The 18,663-nt window shown below is 41.1% G+C and overlaps 1 protein-coding gene across 2 annotated transcripts in view; it reads right to left on the minus strand.

The window, feature by feature from the left end:
* Positions 1-16,644, minus strand: part of VLDLR (very low density lipoprotein receptor) — a 28,320-nt gene extending 11,676 nt beyond the window's left edge. The window contains exons 1-5 of one of the 2 annotated variants that reach the window (XM_063295091.1): positions 16,129-16,644; positions 8,968-9,087; positions 7,222-7,344; positions 5,959-6,081; positions 655-1,035 (exon numbers count right to left, since the gene is read on the minus strand). In XM_063295091.1, the coding sequence (XP_063151161.1) occupies positions 655-1,035; positions 5,959-6,081; positions 7,222-7,344; positions 8,968-9,087; positions 16,129-16,234 (853 nt within the window). In that variant the 5' untranslated portion in view covers positions 16,235-16,644. The remainder of the gene's footprint in view (positions 1-654; positions 1,036-5,958; positions 6,082-7,221; positions 7,345-8,967; positions 9,088-16,128) is intronic. The other variant, XM_063295092.1, reaches the window with a different exon arrangement.
* Between the last annotated feature and the right edge of the window lie 2,019 nt (positions 16,645-18,663).

The raw sequence follows: 18,663 nt of genomic DNA on the forward strand, positions 1-18,663 counted from the left end.
TTTAATTGGGAAAATCAACCACCAATAAAGTATAATGCTTCATGCTGTTTATAAACTATACTTCCTAAAGAATATAAATTGATTCTATGTAAGAACTGATTTAATTCCTGGTATTAGCTACCACGTTTGTTATCACAAAATTCTGGAAAATTAAAATGCAGTCAGTAATATTTACAAAGACTTCTGAAAAACTACAGTAAAGTAGTTGAATATTTATTAGCTATGTTAATTTTCATCTGTAGAAATCCATTCTGGACCAAAACAGTGAATACAGATCTTTAAATGTTTGTACTTCTAAAGATCAATGTGTACAAACAATAACACTCTTATTCAGGGGCTTATGTTTTTGTCACTATTTACTTTTCATTTAAATTCTGTTTTAGGATGAAAATAGTATGTAATGGCTAAGGTGTGGATCCAGCTGGAGAGTCCTTGGTTCAAGTTCTGCCTCCATGGAAATTTGGAAGGAAACTTCAGGCAAGTTACTCTCTCAACTCAACTTACCTCACAAGATCATTGTGGGGGAAAATGGAGGCTAGGCACCCTGCCTGAGCTCCTGGAGAAAGAGTGGGATACAAGTCTAACAAATAAATTCAAAAAATCATTTTGGTTTCCAATAAAACCTCTGCTGCCCAGTAACAGCTTCTCACTTACGGCAATTGATTTCATCGCTTCCGTCCTTACAGTCCGTATCCCCATCGCAGCGCCATTTCTTGTGAAAACATTCATCTCCTGAGTCACAAAGCATTTCACTCTCTCCACACTTCACGGTACGGATAGGTTGATGGCCACACTGTTCTGGAGATTCATCTGACCTGTCAGTACAGTCGGCTTCCCCATCGCATACCCAGTTAATTGGGATGCAGATGTCACTTTCACTTGCGCACTGGAAGTCACCTACACCACAGGTAGGAGCGCTGCAGCCCTCCTCATCGCTACCATCACTGCAGTCCTCCTGCCCGTTGCAGGCAAAGTCTTTTGAGATGCACTGCCCATTAGCACATGTGAATTCTTCAGGGCTACATGTTATGTTGGCTAAGGAAAATGTGAAATAATTTAATTTACCAAACAGCACTGCTTCTTGGGAAGCCAGCGAGAAGCATGAACAGAGTATTGCTATTCTGATCAGATTAAATGGCAGTTTTGGCCCAGGCACAGAAGTTAATCTAGCAATCAGAGGCAGCATTCTGAAATGGCAGCAATCAGTATCTAATAAGGTTCAAGCTAAGAGGTACAGGAAGAACTGTACATAATGCAAGACAGGAACTGCAAGACTGATGAAATTGCCTAATTTAGGTTCTCGCTATTCTATACAGCGAAAATGTCTGTTTTTAGGACAGCTTTATTGATATATTGTTTTTCTGCTACAGATTAAGGTTACTGTGGTAACTAATGATTTTGGCTGGGTGAGGAGGTTGAATTTAATTGTCTTCTTTTCAGATGTTAATAGTTGCACTGAGGGGGAGGAACCTTGCCTGGACTTGTTTTAGTGTCAGTTTCCCCTTCTCTCTTAGGCATGTAGAGAGTATGCAGGTGAGGGAGAAATCTCTCCTCTCTGAGAGCCTGTGACAATGCAGAAGCCTGTAAATATGTTTTTGTGCTTTCTGTAAATAAATTTTTATAAAAATGCCTGGTGTGTGGCTTTTCTGATCTCTCCTGGGCCAAAGGCTTTCTAGAACTCTGCCAACAGGTTATGGGCCCAGTAAGCAGCCCAGTAAGCCCACTAAACCCCAGAGAGAATAGAGAGATCAGCTCCACACCTCATGCACAATTTAAAGGCAGGTAGCAAAGACCTGTGAAGATTGTCTTTGGAGCCACCTGGAGATTTTCCAGCAACTGCCAGTCTACAGGACAAAGAAGCCAGCTGAGATGACTTGCAAAAGAAGGAAGAAGCCATGGCTACCTCCCAGCCCTCAGCAATGCCTCTGGAGCACCTATCAGAGACCAACTATATGAATTGGGCCCTGAAGATGGAGATGTATCTTCACAGAGAGAATCTTTGGCTGCCAATTGGTGAGCAACCCCCCCCAAATCCCAGTGCTGAATGGCTTAGACAGGATGAGCAGGCTAGAGCCACCATTATCCTGGGAGTGAGACAATCAGCTAGTCCACATGCGAGGTATACAGTCTGCAAAGCAACTTTGGGATGCTTTGAGAGACTTGTATGTAAAGGCAACAGCAGGGAGTAAAGTTACCCTGACAAAAAAGCTGTACAAAGCCTACCTTGCAGAAGGAGATAGCCTTCCTGAGTACCTGCATTATATTCAGCAGTTGTTTGTTGAGTTGCAGGAGAGAGGAATGGAATTTACACCTCTCACAAAATCATATATCCTCCTGTCATCACTGAATGAAACGTGGGACACGCTGATTTGTACCCTGGAGGCTATGCCTGAAGCAGACCTCACCCCATCGTATGTTACACAGTGCTTACTCACTGAATGGGAGAAGAGAGAGGAAAGATCCCCCCACATCTCTTCTGGAAAGCTGCAGTACCAGAAAACAAGGGAAAAGAAGCTGAGGCCACAGCACTAGCCAGCCAGCGATGCTTCACTTGTGGTTCAGCTGGACATTTGCAGAAAGACTGTGCCTTGAGACCCAAGAGTAGAAAGACCGAGAAGAAGAACACAAGGGCAACACAGAAGAAGGCTCTTCAGACAACCCAAATTGCACAGGTTGCTGAGAAGGGTAATTCTGATGTATGGGTGTTAGATTCTGGGGCCAGTTGTCATTTATGTAATTGTAAAAGCTCTTTTGTGTCACTGTCTAAAACTGAAAGACAAAGTGTATCTTTGGCTGATGGGTCTGTGACCAAAATTATGGGACAAGGTGACTTGTATTTATCCTGCTTGGGAGAAACTGTAAAAGGTGTGTTGTATGTGCCAAATTTACAATCAAACCTTTTATCTGTGGCACAATTGGCTGCAACAGAGTATGTCATAACATTTAAGAAAAATGGTTGTGAGGTACGTAAAAATGGAAAATTGTGTGCTACTGGTATATTAAAAGACTTCTTGTACATTGCGCAAAATGCAAGGAAGCCAAGCTGCAAGACTGCAGTTGGCAACACGCCGTATCATGACCAATGTGGTACACCTGATGCACAAGAGATTTGGTCATGCTAATTTCAAGTATATAGCACAAATGCCACAGCTGTGTGCTGACCTAAAGATAAAACCCTGTGACAAATACTTAGATTGTGTAGCTTGCAAAAAATGCAAAACACTAAAAGCTCCTGTGAGTAAGCACAGTGACAGAGTTACAACTAGACCTTTGGAAATTGTACACTCTGACATTATTGGTCCTTTTGCTCCAAGTCCTGGACAAGCTAGGTATGCAATGAGCATAATTGATGATTTCTCAAGATACAGATTTATCTACATCTTAAAACACAAAGATGAAGCATTTGAGAAATTTAAAGGTTTTGTGACATGGGCAAATAGAAAATTCCCTAGGCCTGTACCTGCACTCCAATGTGATAGAGAGGGAGAGTACCTTTCTCACAAATTCAAAAGGTTCCTAGCGGAAAAGGGGATAGAACAAATTCTTTCTAACCCTTACACCCCTCCGCAAAATGGTGTTGCTGAAAGAAAGGGCAGAGCCTTGCAAAATGCGATGGAATGCATGCTTAAAGATTCACATTTATCGTTTAAGTATTGGGGAGAGGCAATATCTACTGCCTGTTATGTGCAAAACAGATTGTATAACTCTGATTCAGGACACTCCATTCCATTTGTTTTATGGTGTGAAACCAAAGGTAAGCCATCTGAGAGTGTTTGGTAGCACTGCATGGGTTCCTATTCCAAAACAGCAGAGAGGGAAAGGAGGCCCCACAACAAAGAAAGCCATCTTTGTTGGCTATGAACAAAGCCAAAGGAGCTACAGGTTCATAATGGGAGAGAAAGTGATAATTAGCAAAAGCACTTCTTTTGCTGAACAAAACTGGGGGAGATTAAATTCTAGCTCTCCAATTGATCTGAACACAAGAGAACAGCAAGGACTTGCTGATGGTGATCTTTTGCCTTATGAGGACATTAAACCAGAAAAGCAAACTGAAGATCTGTCTGATGAGACAGATGCTTCTCAGGAAAGTGATAGGAGTCAAAATTTAAGCCCTGTATTACCTCGCAGATCTCAGAGAAGCAATAAAGGCGTTCCTTTCATCACGTTTTCAGGCTGAAACAGTAAAGACTTTTCACATATTCACAGAACCTGAGTCTTTAGAACAAGTGAATGCTTTACCACCTGAGATTGCACAAAATTGGCATTCTGCCATGCAACAGGAATTAGCATCCTTGAAAGAAAATAAAACATGGAAACTGGTAAATCTACCTCCCAATGAATGCTGTCTAGGTTGTAGGTGGGTTTTCAAACTGAAAAGGGATGCTGATGGCAAAATCCAAAAATATAAAGCAAGGTTAGTTGCAAAAGGGTTCACTCAAAGGAAAGATTTAGACTTTGACAAGACTTTTGCACCAGTTACTAAAGGTGAATCAATTAGATTACTGTTAAAAATTGCTGCACTCAAAGGATTATCAGTTCACCACTATGACATTCAAACTGCATTTCTCTATAGTGACCACAAATTATACATGTAGCAACCCCCTGGCTATGAAAAAGGGGAGAATCTGGTCTGTGAACCGCAGAAGTCAATCTATGGATTAAAACAGGCTGCTAGATCCTGGAACCAAAAATTAGATGAAAAACTGCAGAATTTTGGTTTTGAAAAAGGAAAAGCAGATCCATGTGTATATGTGAAGAAAGACAAACAAGGCTGTATGTATCTGTGCATTTATGTTGATGATTTGCTGCTGTTCACATCAACACACAAAAAAAGGCTTGATTTTGAAGCCTGCATGAAAAGCCATTTCACATTAAAAAAAAGCCTTGGAACAGTAACAAATTACCTAGGTTTGGAAATACACAGGGAGAAGGATGGTAGCTTTCTGTTGAACCAAAGGGGAGATATTAAAATATTGTGAATGGAAAGACATACAGAGTTGACAAAGAAAATTGGTTTGCATCTCATTCTGTATCATAAAAAGAGTATTGGTGTATTGTTTTTCTGCTACAGATTAAGGTTACTGTGGTAACTAATGATTTTAGCTGGGTGAGGTTGAATTTAATTGTCTTCTTTTCAGATGTTAATAGTTGCACTGAGGGGGAGGAACCTTGCCTGGACTTGTTTTAGTGTCAGTTTCCCCTTCTCTCTTAGGCATGTAGAGAGTATGCAGGTGAGGGAGAAATCTCTCCTCTTTGAGAGCCTGTGACAATGCAGAAGCCTATAAATACGTTTTTGTGCTTTCTGTAAATAAATTTATTTTTATAAAAATGCCTGGTGTGTGACTTTTCTGATCTCTCCTGGGCCAAATGCTTTCTAGAACTCTGCCAACAAGCTTAACCTACTATAAAATAGCATTTTGAAAGAAGAGCTACTTCTAATGGATATAGCATTGTGTTTTATTTTTCTTTCAAGTGGTCTAGGTTTTATAACGAAGGCCCATTTTTTACTTGCTGTTTAAGCCAACATGCTTACTATATTAGGCACTGATGTTTAAAATTAGCCAGTTTGGTGAGGTGGCTAAGGCACCAGGCTAGAAGCCAGGAGACCATGAGTTCTAGTCCCACCTCAGGCACGAAGCCAGCTGGGTGACCCTGGGCCACTCACTCTCTCTCAGCCCTAGGAAGGAGGCAATGGCAAACCACTTCTGAAATCTTGCCAAGAAAACTGCAGGGACTAGTCCAGGCAGTTGCCAGGAGGCAACATTGACTCAAGGGCACCAAAACAACATTCACTGTTAGGAATTATAGAAACTAAAAGGGGGCAGTATCTATTAAAGTTCTGCTAGTTATGCCCAATATGTATTAGTGTAACTAAAGACTTTCTAATTTTCATGGGGGAGTTATGGCACAGCCTAGCTAGCTAAAGCAGCCCCTTCATCCCCAGTAACTATGGCTTACCACAGCCGTCTTCATCTGTACCATCACCACAGTCATTTTCTCCATCACATTTCCAGGATGCAGGGATGCACTGACTCGATAGAGGACCACAGCTGACTTCACCTATCGTACATCTTCTTTTATCTATTGAGAAGTGATTTAAGAGTTTGCTTAGGTGCTTTTTGAAGACTGTAAGGTCTGAAGACTCAGGGCAGTTGTTCAAATCAAGAGTGACCTAAATGCAGGCCCACAAACCCTTTTCCCTGACTCCCTAGAGCCCCATCTGCCCCAACTGTAGCAGCATCTCAGAATTCTGGGGCCAAACGTGCAAAAACTGTATCCTAAAGTACACCTAAAATAGTTTAGGAAAGTCCCCAAACTTAACCCAAACTCTGCGTATTCCAGCCCCATACACTTTGTCCCATTATTCTGTCTCCAAAGTATTAAATGTGACCTTCAATCACCAAAAGGATTCCACTCCTTCATTTAGATGGTGGAGTTTGTTTTACATGAATTCTTTACAGCTCCAAAGCATGAAAGCAAAGCTACACGATGCTATGCTTATTATCTGCTACACAATTGTAGGAATTGTTCATCCAGAGGAGAATAAGCCATGTAGCATTGTATTAGCTATTTCAGGATAGTTTGGGATAATCTCTATGGTGAGAACATCTGTTCATTTACTATGATATGAATCTACTTGAAATTTGTGATGCTATGCAGACATTTAAAACAATAAGCTATTAGAACTAATAATAACAAGTAGAAATTCTCTTCAGGAGCTGTCAGTTTCTGTTGGGTTATTAAGGTATATATACAATCATTTACGGGTTGATCGTTTATCTATCATAAAACAAGCCATCATATTACTATGGCCTCTCCCATGAAGTCAAAAGTTCTCAAATGCTTTTCTCAGCCTGGTACCTTCCAATCTGCATAACCAGCTAATCTGAAGAACACTACAATGGTGAAGCTGGACTTTCAATTGAAAGAAGGGGTTTTGATTGAATAATGCCACTGACATTTGAAACTGAATTTATTCCCATCCTATCTTCTGCCTTTGGGCCAGCCCAATCTAAACAGTAATCTTATAGGGGTGGAGAAAATTTAGAGGAGGGGGTGCTTGAATTTCTGAAGGAAAGGAGGGACTATCTGACAATAAATCTTTACTGACAGTATATACAGTCTATAACATACAAATTATCTATCAATGCATAGGCATTTTTAATTTTTAAAAGGGAAGATGGAACAGTTGACTTGCAGCATAGATGTCAGCCTACTCACGGCATAACTCAGAACCTTCATCAGAGCCATCTTCACAATCAGCATCTCCATCACACTGCCACCTGTTTGGTATACACTGTCCATTCTGGCAAACAAAATCTACTGCAGAACATGTCTTCTTCACTGCACAAGAGTAATATTTTGTTAAATTTGCCCAAAATATAGGAAGAACTCTGCTGCACTGTTTCAAATGCTCTGCTTAAAAGTTATTTCAAAAGTTTCCTCCCAGAACTACTAAAGTACCCATGACTATTTGATAGCATAGCTGATCCAGGTGTCTGAAAACAAGTAAAACTCATATTTTTTGTATTAATTGCTGAGACAGCTTCCATTTCTCAGAAAGTCACCAAAGCCAACTTTATTCTAGTTAGTACAAAGGAGTCTGGTAGTACCTTTTTTTTTTAAATAATTTTAAAAGACAGAAGCTTTCATGAGCTATAGATTATTTCATCAGATGCACAGAACAGCTAAACTGATGTAGAGTTTAAATTGGGATGAGGAATGGGGGAAGAAAGGGAACACAAGACTGGTTATGTAGATGCAGGTTACATTTAAGACAGATTGCAAGTGCCTATTCAATTAACAATTGTATTCAAAACCCATTGTGTTTGTTGAGACCTTTAGTGATAACCTGAAACCTTTTGATGCATATGAGTTCAGCAATCTCTCACTCAATATTGCTGTTAAACTTTTTTATCCACACAAAACGGCTCATGAAAGGTTATACGTTTTAATAATATTTGTAAGTTGGAAAAGGCATTATCAGACTCTTTCTAATTTTTGGCTACTATAGACTAACACAATTCTCCTCCTACAATGCCTAGATAACACAGAAACAGTTATGTACGCTAAATATCAGCTCATATTAAAACAAGGAAGGAAAAAACATACTAGTATGATTTCAACAGCATCATGGGAAAACAAATGTTGCAGGATAGATACTTCTATGAGCCTTTTTTTTTTTTTTTTTAAGGTGATGCACGTTCAGTTCCTCCCTATCTACAGGGAGAAGGAAATCATACACTTTCAATATCCTGCACTTCCAGGCACATCCTGGGGAATGGTAAGGGCAGAGCTAAGCCTCAACTTTCCACACTGAACACTCTTCTGTTGTGTCTGACATCTGAGAAGCAAAGACGCTGAAGTTTTTGTAGCAATTGTAAGCAGGTTTATAGAGATGTCTACAATTTCTGTCTAGCTCAAGTCAAACAAATGGCATTGCAAGAAGCCCAGTTCTGCTTGTGGGCTTTAATACCAAGGTCAATGTGAAACTCATGGCAGAACTAGCAGACCTATCTTAAGGTATTCAGATTATGGCTACTATTCCCATAGTCGCTTTACATGGTTAGATGCGTTGATAACCCTCCTTAAAGCTGGAACTATTGTAATTATTGCCATTCCTGGTTCACTGTCAGAGCCATACAGAAATATTTATAAGACTACCCTACTACTAGGTTAGAACCAGTTTGGTGTAGTGGTTAAGGCACCAGGCTAGAAACCAGGAGACTGTGAGCTCTAGTCCCACCTTAGGCACAAAGCCAGCTGGGTGACCTTGGGCCAGTCGCTATGAACCCCATGGAGGAGGAAGCAATGGCAAGCCACTTCTGAAATCTTGCGAAGAAAACCACAGCGACGTGTCCAGGCAGCTGCCAGAAGTCAAGACTGAGTCAGAAACACACACAAAAAAAAACCACGCCAAAAATCCTACTACTAAGAGACTGGATCAGTGGCCATGTTAAGCCTTACCGCATGCTAGTTCATCACTGCCATCAGAGCAGTCTTCATCCCCATCACACCGCCACACCAGAGTTATGCAGCGGCCATTATGACACTGAAATTGTGATTCATCACATGTTACTCTTGTACCTTGAATTAAGAAATAAATTAGTTAGATCCAATAGACTTTGAAGCAGCAGAACATATCAAGCATAGAGTTTAAGAATGACAATTCCAGTCCTCCAGGAACTAAAGTAGACATAGAATGTTTTTTCAGGCGATTATGAAGTGATGATGCAATCGTTGCTCCTAAAATGCAATTATTCATACATCTCAGTAGATACAGCAGTTTTGAAAAAGGAGCAGCTTTGATTTATTCAGTATTTATTATTATTCATTAGATGTGATTTAGGCCAACACTGGCATGGTTATTTCTAAAAGTTAGCAGAATCACTATGTTCGGCAAGTAATGCACATGAGGTAATATGAAATTTGTACAACCTTACTTCACTGAGACTATATCACTTTTTTTTAAAGCAGTTTTATAAAACATTGTACCACGTGTAGATGGAAGTATATGTACATCAATTTATTGACCTATATAGCAATTCTAGATCACTCCACTCCCAAGAGACTACTAGAAGATACCTCACCTAATTCATTTTTAAGCATTCAGATATCAGTCTATTAAGGAATCTTGGATGGAACACTGGGGAAAAATTCTATGGAATATTTGGAGAACCCAGAAGGCTAATCTTTTGCCAAATCACCAAAATAAATACAACTTCCTTTCTAAACTGTAAACTTGCATATACAGTACAAGGAATGCTTAGCACCCAGTCTCTTTATATGACAACTAAAAACTTGATTACCCACAGCTGAGACAGTGGCAGTGACAACTAAGGGGCAAGGTCATAAGTGCCCTGGAGGAACTCTGCAAAACCTATTTGTATTTTTGCTAGTCATGGACTGAATAATCATTACGATTATATATTTGTAGAAAATGCAGAGAACATTTGAAAACAATACTGGAAAAGACATGCAGGTAAGAGTAGAAGGCAGTGACTGGAGTCAATTAGAATGAATCATTAAGCTTCTGTGAATCAAGCAAAATCTCATTCAAACAATCTGTTCAATTCTGAGAATCGATCTTATTCAGAAAATCAATCTGATTGAGATGTTCAAATTCAGTCGTTCAGATTTCCACATCAATTATGAAAAAGCTATTTCTGAGCATACACAGAAGCATCATCCAAAAAGCAAATAGCAAATCTAAATATATCTTCTGTCTACCCCTGGGTTGTAAGAAGATCTATATTCTATAAAGCACCCCGTTCACCCTGGAATGAAAGATAAGAAATTATAGGTGGATAAGAAAACTATTATTTTTTTATTTCCTCAATGAAGGGGAAGAAAATTGAGCCAAGTCAGGAATCTAGTAACATGATTTGTCAACGACTACTACAGAAATGGAGAAGCTGTTAAACAAAATTGCACTTCAAAAAATTTGGCAGAAGTGTACTCTATTTAACTGGAAGTACTGAAAACCAAGAGGTCATTTCAAAAAGCTAAGTAGAATAGAAAGGTGTTTAAGAACTTATCTTTTGATGCTGAAAGCAAACTGCCTCCAAGGAAGAAATACACCTACAACACTGTTGTGATTGGACTTGAAATACATCGTCTTGGTACACTGTAAGAACTTGCAGGCAGTGCTTTTTTTTCCTTTTTCAGACTTATTACAGGAGGTATCTACAGCCCATCTGACCTTAGACCTGGAAGCTCATGAAAATTCAAAGGAAGCAGATGCATCCTCCATACAGGTCTAGAACACTGCATTTATGAGAGGTATCAGCAACTTGCCTATTTTGGCATTATGTTTTAGGGGCTGATATAACTTACCTGACATGCTGGATATTATACAAATTGATCAGGAAACTTTGCTCTACTGTTAAGTATTATTAGCTCCCTCCTCCCCCCAAAAAACCTTGGATGCAAACTCTGGGGTAATTTGAACAAAAATCAACCTCATGTTCTCTCCATAAAACTGAACTAAATCAGATGTGCATGTAAGATATTGGCTAAAATGGATATTGTCCTTTCTACTTCGCCACTTTCTAGGAAAACAGAGTCTCTGCTACAGAAAGGTACAGAAGAGGGCTGTAATAGGAAGCATGGGGAATTACTGTTAGAGGAAAAAAAAACAACCGCTATGATTTATAAGACTGTGACAGAACAACTAAGACTGATAAAGTTTATCAAGGACACAACTTCCTATCCCACAGAAACTTGGTATCTGCCACAACACCAGTTTGTCTCTTTCATCATACACAGAAATAGAGAAAATTGTCTTATGCCACGTATGATCCTAAGTCCTTCTAACTCATGATCTCAAAGTAAACTGGCAGCAGATTTACAGAATCTCCTATGAGAAAACTTCCCAGTTCCATATGAAGATACCAGAGATTAAACTTGGGACCTCTCACAGATAAAGCTAAAGCATGTATACCACCACTGAGCAACGTTCCTTCCAATATAGCAACATATCAGTGAGTTCCATTTCCTTGGGGTGGAAGAGCTGCTTCTTGCTCAGATCTTACCTATGCAGCACTGGCAGAGAAAGAGCCATCTAGTGTGTGATCCAAACAAAGTGAAAATGAAAATAATATTTAATACAATGAAACTTAGGGTGGACTTGCATTTAGACTTTCTATGCACAGGGCATAATTAAGCACCACTGTACCGTACTTCATCCCCTATTAAGTTGATCTGAATGAAGTACAATAAGACATACTTTTCATGTCTAGAACACCCTGAAATTCAGTATTTTAAAGGCCAAGGAAGTACAGCATGATGCAACCCTTTCCTAATTTGTTGCATCATTTAGATATTTACTTTTGTCACCTCAAGGTTAACAGTGTATTTATTTTTAGCTCTCACTAAAACAGCAAGTGCTCTTTCAGTTGATTTCTGCCAAGGTACAGCTTAAGATTCTACTTTTCTTACACAACAAATACTTAGGAAAAGGTCTTGGCCAGAAGTCAACACTACACTGTAGTATTTCCTGATACTGAGGGATGGAGATCTGGGAAAGGTTACAATGGACAAAATCCCACCTCAAGAGGCCCCAAAGGTGAGGAGCTTTTAAACACTGGCAACTTCTCCATTGCAGAGAGCATTAGGTAGATGTGGGTAATATTTCAAGTTAAGGCATTCTTACAAACATAGGCATCTATTGTCATAATACATAAGTTTGTCTCAGAATTGATGATTGTTAAAGCTGTGACCCAGAATTCTACTTTTCCCTGAAAAGAAAACCAACAAATGCATTAATCTCCACAATTTAAATAGCTTTCCTCAAATGCCAGTCTTGTGGAATGTGCTTCTCAACACCAAATTTAAATTACAAAAACTGCTAGAAGAGAGAAAGTCAATAGGTGTTTATATATGCTGAGTAGCACATATAAGGACCTATTCTTGATCTTCCTTCTCCTGAGGAGGGAAGCTCTGAATGTGTAATTAATTTGAATAATCCCAACAACTAGAGGGATGGTTTTACTAACTGCACAATCCTTATATTAACTTTATGTGCTTCAGAGTACAGAGCTATGAATACACTGTGCAAGATGAGATGAAAAGTATCCGGTGGCTTTAATTTCTCCCACTGAAGAGCTCCCGTCAAACAGTTTGTGTTTGACAAGAAAAAAGAGTGAATAATTGAAGTTCAATTCAATGGTGAAAAGGAAAGGGAAATCGATGGATTTGTATACCTTTAGAGAGTAAGGAGGGAAAGATTCTAAAGCAGCGTTTTTCAAACTTGGCAACTTTAAGATGTGTGGTCTTCAACTCCCAGAATTCCTCAGCCAGCATGCTGGGGAATTCTGGGAAACTCCCAGAACAAATCTTAAAGTTGCCAAGTTTGAAAAACACTGTTCTAAAGCATGAAAAGTCTGGGAAAAGGGTACTGGTAGTATGTGGTTTGTTGTGAGGAATGAATTAAACTTGAAAGATCTGAAAACATGTTGCCACATAAAAAAGCATATTTATGTCCACTTTGTTAGATGAAAATGAGAGTTGGCTAAGTTAAGAGAAACACAGAATTTGAATTCAGTTGCATAAAAAGTATGTATGATAAAACAAGCAGAGATAGAATCAAGAACGAATAGACACTCAATGAATGTGGACCAAATACAAAGAAGAATGACTAGTATATAATAAATACACCAAGGTAATTTGGTCATATAGAGCTAATGTACGAGGATTGAATTGGATAACAAATATATGAAGGAAGAGAAATGGCTTGCAAGGAAAGGGAAGACCAAAAAAGTCACGATTGGATAAAGTTGATGATCCTCAAAAAAGAGAAGGATAAGTTTAAAGGAGGCAGAAAGCAATGAATTGATTCACATAGTGAAAGCAAGAATAGTCATACATGGCAAGGTAAACAGAATGGAGTTGGTGTAAACTTAGTTTAGTAAGATTTTTTTTCTTCTGCCTTTAGTTTCTTTTACTTATTTACTCTCTCTGCACTTTATACGATATCATTTACTTCGTAAGGAAATAATATGGATATGTAGCATGTATGAAAAGTTTCTACATTTCACATGGTTTTGGACAGCACAAAAAATGAAGATGGCTGATTCCCAATGCAAATGGTTATGACAAATCCAATGCCCAAATTAAATTGAGACTTTACTTCATGATATTTATTGCTACAAAGGGCAACCAACTCCTGTATTCCAAATTTAATCTACAAGCAGGTAAAAGCATATTTAAAAGATAACTTTCCTATTTGCTGTATCTCAGTTCAATAACTCACTCTGATTGGTGGTGTGTCTTGTTGAAATGGCTGTGCTGAACTTACCAGAAGAGTGCCAAAGCTATTTTGATTCTACCATAAATATTCCAAGTTCAGAACACCCCTTTGGAGGTCATGAACATTTCCAGTATGATTGAGATACCATCACAACAGTTCTGGAAACATTGGAACAACCCATTTTGTATGCAGAGTTTTTCACATCCCTAACCAGGATTTTCACATCCAATGTTTTCTTTTACATTGACAAATATACTACTGGCTAAAAACAAAGGTGAAGAACTATAATTCCTATGATCTTCTGATCACTATCCACGCTTAGTAGAATCCTGTGGATTCTCCACTTTTGGGCTAGAACTACATTAAAAGTTGGATACCCTACATGTCTTCCCCCACATGACACTGGTGGCAGTGCAGCACATATGGACACATACATGTTTATCTTCCAGAGGCATTAATGTAACTTGGTATTGGGGACTACTTGGCCTTGAAACTTAGTTTCTTTGGCAAATTACTGATGTTTGGAAAAGCAAGTTCTTAAGTGACATGGGCAGGAGAGCTTGCTACAGTGGGAATCTGCACTGAACTAAAGATATTTAAAAACCAACACAATGCAAGGAAACGTATCAATTTATATTTGAAATCTTCTAGGCCTTAAATAATGATTTCCAGTGAAGCAGGCATTAAATACTAAGAAAACAAATGCAGTGTAAGATTCCAGTCCTTTCCATATCTGATGAAGGTAGACTATAGTCTAGAAAAGGTTCTACCACAGCCAAGTAAGTTTTAACACAGCATGTTTACAATGGAATATTTGACAGTGAAGAAGAGTTACTGTTTTGGTAGATTGGCATTTTGCTTCTCAAGTGCTAAAGTTAAAAGGCCACACAAGTAAGACTTATAGAAAAGAAACAATTGACATATGTACTGCAAATCCATCTGCAATATTAGTCATAAGGTATTTGACTCCAAAGAATTTGTTTTAGTAAACAAAATTATCTCACCTATCATTCTTATTAAGACATACCAGAATTTTAGCTTTGCTTTTAATGGCCTATGCAGCCATAAAAAGAAAGTTAACATTTGCCACCAAATATTGCAAGTCACCATCCTACTAGCAATGCAGTCCTATTCATGATAGTGAGAGTCGCCTTGTGTATACTTATTAGGAACTATCTGTAGGTTGAGTCATGGCAACTAGGAACTAGTAGAAACATGAATTGAAAGTTCTTACTTGTTGTATGGTGAACTCTCAAGTTTCTCCTAGTTTTTATCTTCAGTTACACAGTTCAGGTAAGGGAGGCCAGCTTAGAAAAATAGTCTATTATTTAAGGGAGTAGCTGTTTCATGATTAAACAACTCAAACACTTGTATCTCAAAGCATTAATTAAAAACATTGTTGGCCTTCAAAATCAGATCCATATGCCAACTAAAATACTGCTGAGAACAATGCATTCTGTATCTGGCCCCCGCAGGCCACGTAACATTGCCCAAACCATGTCCCTTGGACCTACCATTTTTCATTTGGAGTAGCCCCCTTATCTCTTTTCAGGGACCGAACTCTCAGCATCTGCCAATATAGCAGTTACCTTCTCTGTAGCTCCTTCTCCACTGATCTCCCTCACTTGGAGCCACAGCTCTCTGCCACAGGTGTGCTATTAAGCCAGAGGGAGCCCATAAGCATTTACACTATAGTGTTATTTGTCTTGAGATCACCAACAGTATGGTGCTGCAGCTATATACAACTCTTCAAGGGCCACCCCCTCCCCAGGAGACAGAAGGAAAGTTCTGTAATCAACGCTAAGCGTTGCTTCAGATATACCAAACAGCGGGGAGGGACGTGGGGGGGGGAGGGAAGAGCAGGGGAGCGCTCGAAGAGCTCCCCTTTGAGCGAACGGCTCAACTTTCGGGTCCAGGCAGCAGCGTAGCCAACAACAGCTGTCAGAACAAAGGAAGGCCGGGACACCCTCCGCAGGAGGCCGGTCGCTCTTCTCTCCACGCGCGGGTCTTCAGCAGCATCGGGGCTCCCCTGGACTGCCGCCCAAGGCCAGCTGGAAAGCAGCACCCCGCCTTTCTATCCTGCATGCCGGCAAGGCGGACGGCCAGGAAAAAAATGGATCTTGATTACCGACGCAACAGCACGTAGCCGTTCGTTGGGAAAAAAAAGAACTACTGCTCCATTGGGGGAGAAGCGAGGGAGTCCACGGCTCCCCCCTCGACCCCGCTACGGGGCCGCAGGCAAAGCGACCGCGCTCGCCCGCGTCCTGCCTGCCCGCCTGCCGCCCTCGCCGCCTACACGGTTGCCAGGCGCCCCCGGGGAGGGCTTGAGCCGCGGCAGCCTCCGAGCTAACGGAACCCCCTTCCTCTTTCTTACTCACCGCGCGCTCCTCGCAGGCAAGCCAGCGCCAGCAAGAGGCAGAGCCCCAGCCGCCAGAACGTGTCCATCGTGCAGCGCCCGCGGCGCCTCGCACAAGTTCGCAGCATTCAGCGCGAACGAAAACGTGAGGACGGGGGGAGCCCTTCCTCACTCCCCCCCTTCTTAGAAAGGTAAATATTGTTCACGGGCAAGGGTGCCAAGCGCAGCTTGCGGGGTCCAGGTAGGGTGGAGAGAGGGCAGACAATGCAGGCGGCAATTCCAGTCGGAGGCAAAAGCCCGCGGGGGGGCGGGGGTAGAAATCCAGGAGGCGCCGTGCCGGGCAGGGCGGCGCGCGTGCATCCGCGCACGCACACACCGGTTGTGCCGGTGAGGAAGAGCCGAAGAACGTACACAAAGGGGAGGGCAGCTTCGCGACGCTCTTATACGAACCACCCCGCTCCGGTCTCCTTGCGCGCCGCTGTCGGTGACTCACGGGCGCCTGGGCGGCCTCTGGTTGGCTCTCGAGCGCCTCCAATCCTAGCCGCCTGCCCTAATTTCCCGATCCACGGAACCTGCCGCCGCAGCTGTGAGCGGTTCAAACGGCAACCAGGCGCTGCGTAGTTGCCTTCCTCCGCGCGGTCGGCTAAACGAGCAGCCGCACCGCCGCCGTCCCTCTGGACCAGCTGGTGATGATGAGGCGCGCAGGTGAATCTCCTCTTTGACCTGCCGCCGCCTGCGCGCTCGTAGCAGCTCGCGACTGTCCAGATGGGTGCGCGCGCGCGCATGATTCCCCCCCAAAGAGACCGTGTGTGCATGGTGATACTCAAGGCGTGATCCCACTGTACGTGCCGCTGGTGTTAATTTTCGCACGCACGCCAATTCTGGAGGGTCCAAAGCGCGTTTACAGGGAAGCGATTTCCAATCCGTCATGTTTTACTTCCTGGTAAGTATTGCACAGGATTGCTGCTACGCAGTAGCGCGCTGCCGCGGGCGTTTTCCCTAATGAAAATCTTGGCGGTTTCAGTGGGGCGTAATCACCCCCCAAAAATATGGCTGCGACCTTACTGCGAATCTTAGGTGTTTATTTTCTACCGTTTAATGGAGGCTTACTCAGAAGTTGTCTACTCAAAAGGCAGTCTCATTTAGTTTGCTATTGCAGCGTTAAAAGTAGACGGCAGCCTTTACTAGTAACCCCTGGTAGTAAACCTCTTGAACTCAGCTTAAATCTGAATAAAAGTCCATAGGATTGTTCTATTTTAGAAAGGTGATGGTATTCACAACTCCGTAGTAAGATTCTGGAGCTTGATAAGCCATTGACTGTCACCTATGAACTGTAGCAATTCAGGTCCTTATGGATTAAGCACGGCCATGAAATTCAGGAATAAATGCTATGATATTTGCAGAATATGAAGTGCAGAAACCCCCACACCCCACTCCTTTTGGTTGATTTCTTATAGCTGCCTGTTTCCTTGCAGATGGAGAATGGTACAGCTCTGTACTGTATCCCACTGGCTGAGTTTACACAAGACACTATGCCAAATTGTGGTTTGTTTGTCAGTCAGCAACTTGTGTGAACCCAGCCAGTCTGAAAACCATGGTTTGTTTTAGTGAACTGTGTGAATGTAATTATGGCTTATGCAGTAAACCATAGCTAAGCCAACTATACTTTAGTGTATCATTTGAACACAGCCACTGTATTCTGTGTTAGCAGATTCTGAACTTATTGAGTGGTTGTGTAAAGTATACAAAGCATGTGCCTTACCCCTGAATTATTAATCCTACTCCCAAGGCATAAAATAGGAGAATCATTGGGTTTTATTAAGGCACAGAAAAAAAGAACAGTAATAAAGTTGGAAGTGATTTTGCTAAGTTACATCGAACAATTCTGGCCTTTGCACATTAGGTGGAATTAAATCCCACTATACTCTGAATTAGAGGCACGCTGAACTTGAACACATTTACATTTTAAGCTAGAGCTCTGGTGCCAGTGCACTTCAATAAACATGTAATATGTGAAAGACAGAACTAAAAATCTTTGAAGATTCAAGAATAAACAGTTACCTCCCCTGCTGTGTCTTAACTGCATGTTTATAGATATCTTTAGACTATTTGTTTAAAGCCAATAATTAAATAAGATCAGTAAAGCAGTTATTGGCACAATGATGCATAAAGTGCAAAATTCCTTTTCATTGAATTTCCCCCAAGTGGCATCTGGTGGTAGAATAAACACAACTAGTAAAACAATGTTCCATGCATAGTATACTTTTGGAATTCAGAATTTCTAAAAATGACTTGAACCCTGAGGTCAGGATTAGCACATATTTGCTTTCCTATCTACCTTGCTTCATTAACCTGCTTATTTTGGTACTGTATGTGAAAGTAATTTGGGTAAAAGCAGGAAAAACCTTGACCAAATTCTAAAAGAGTGAGGAAAGGAACATTGGGGAAGGAGGGTTTGGGGGGCAGTGACAACATGATACAAACTCTGCCCCTTGTACTTGATTGCAACCTTGTGACAATAGGTTTTACATTGCTACATTTTGTGAGCTGCCCAGGG

This window comes from Candoia aspera, chromosome 2, assembly GCF_035149785.1.
Source record: "Candoia aspera isolate rCanAsp1 chromosome 2, rCanAsp1.hap2, whole genome shotgun sequence".
Lineage (NCBI taxonomy): Eukaryota > Metazoa > Chordata > Lepidosauria > Squamata > Boidae > Candoia > Candoia aspera.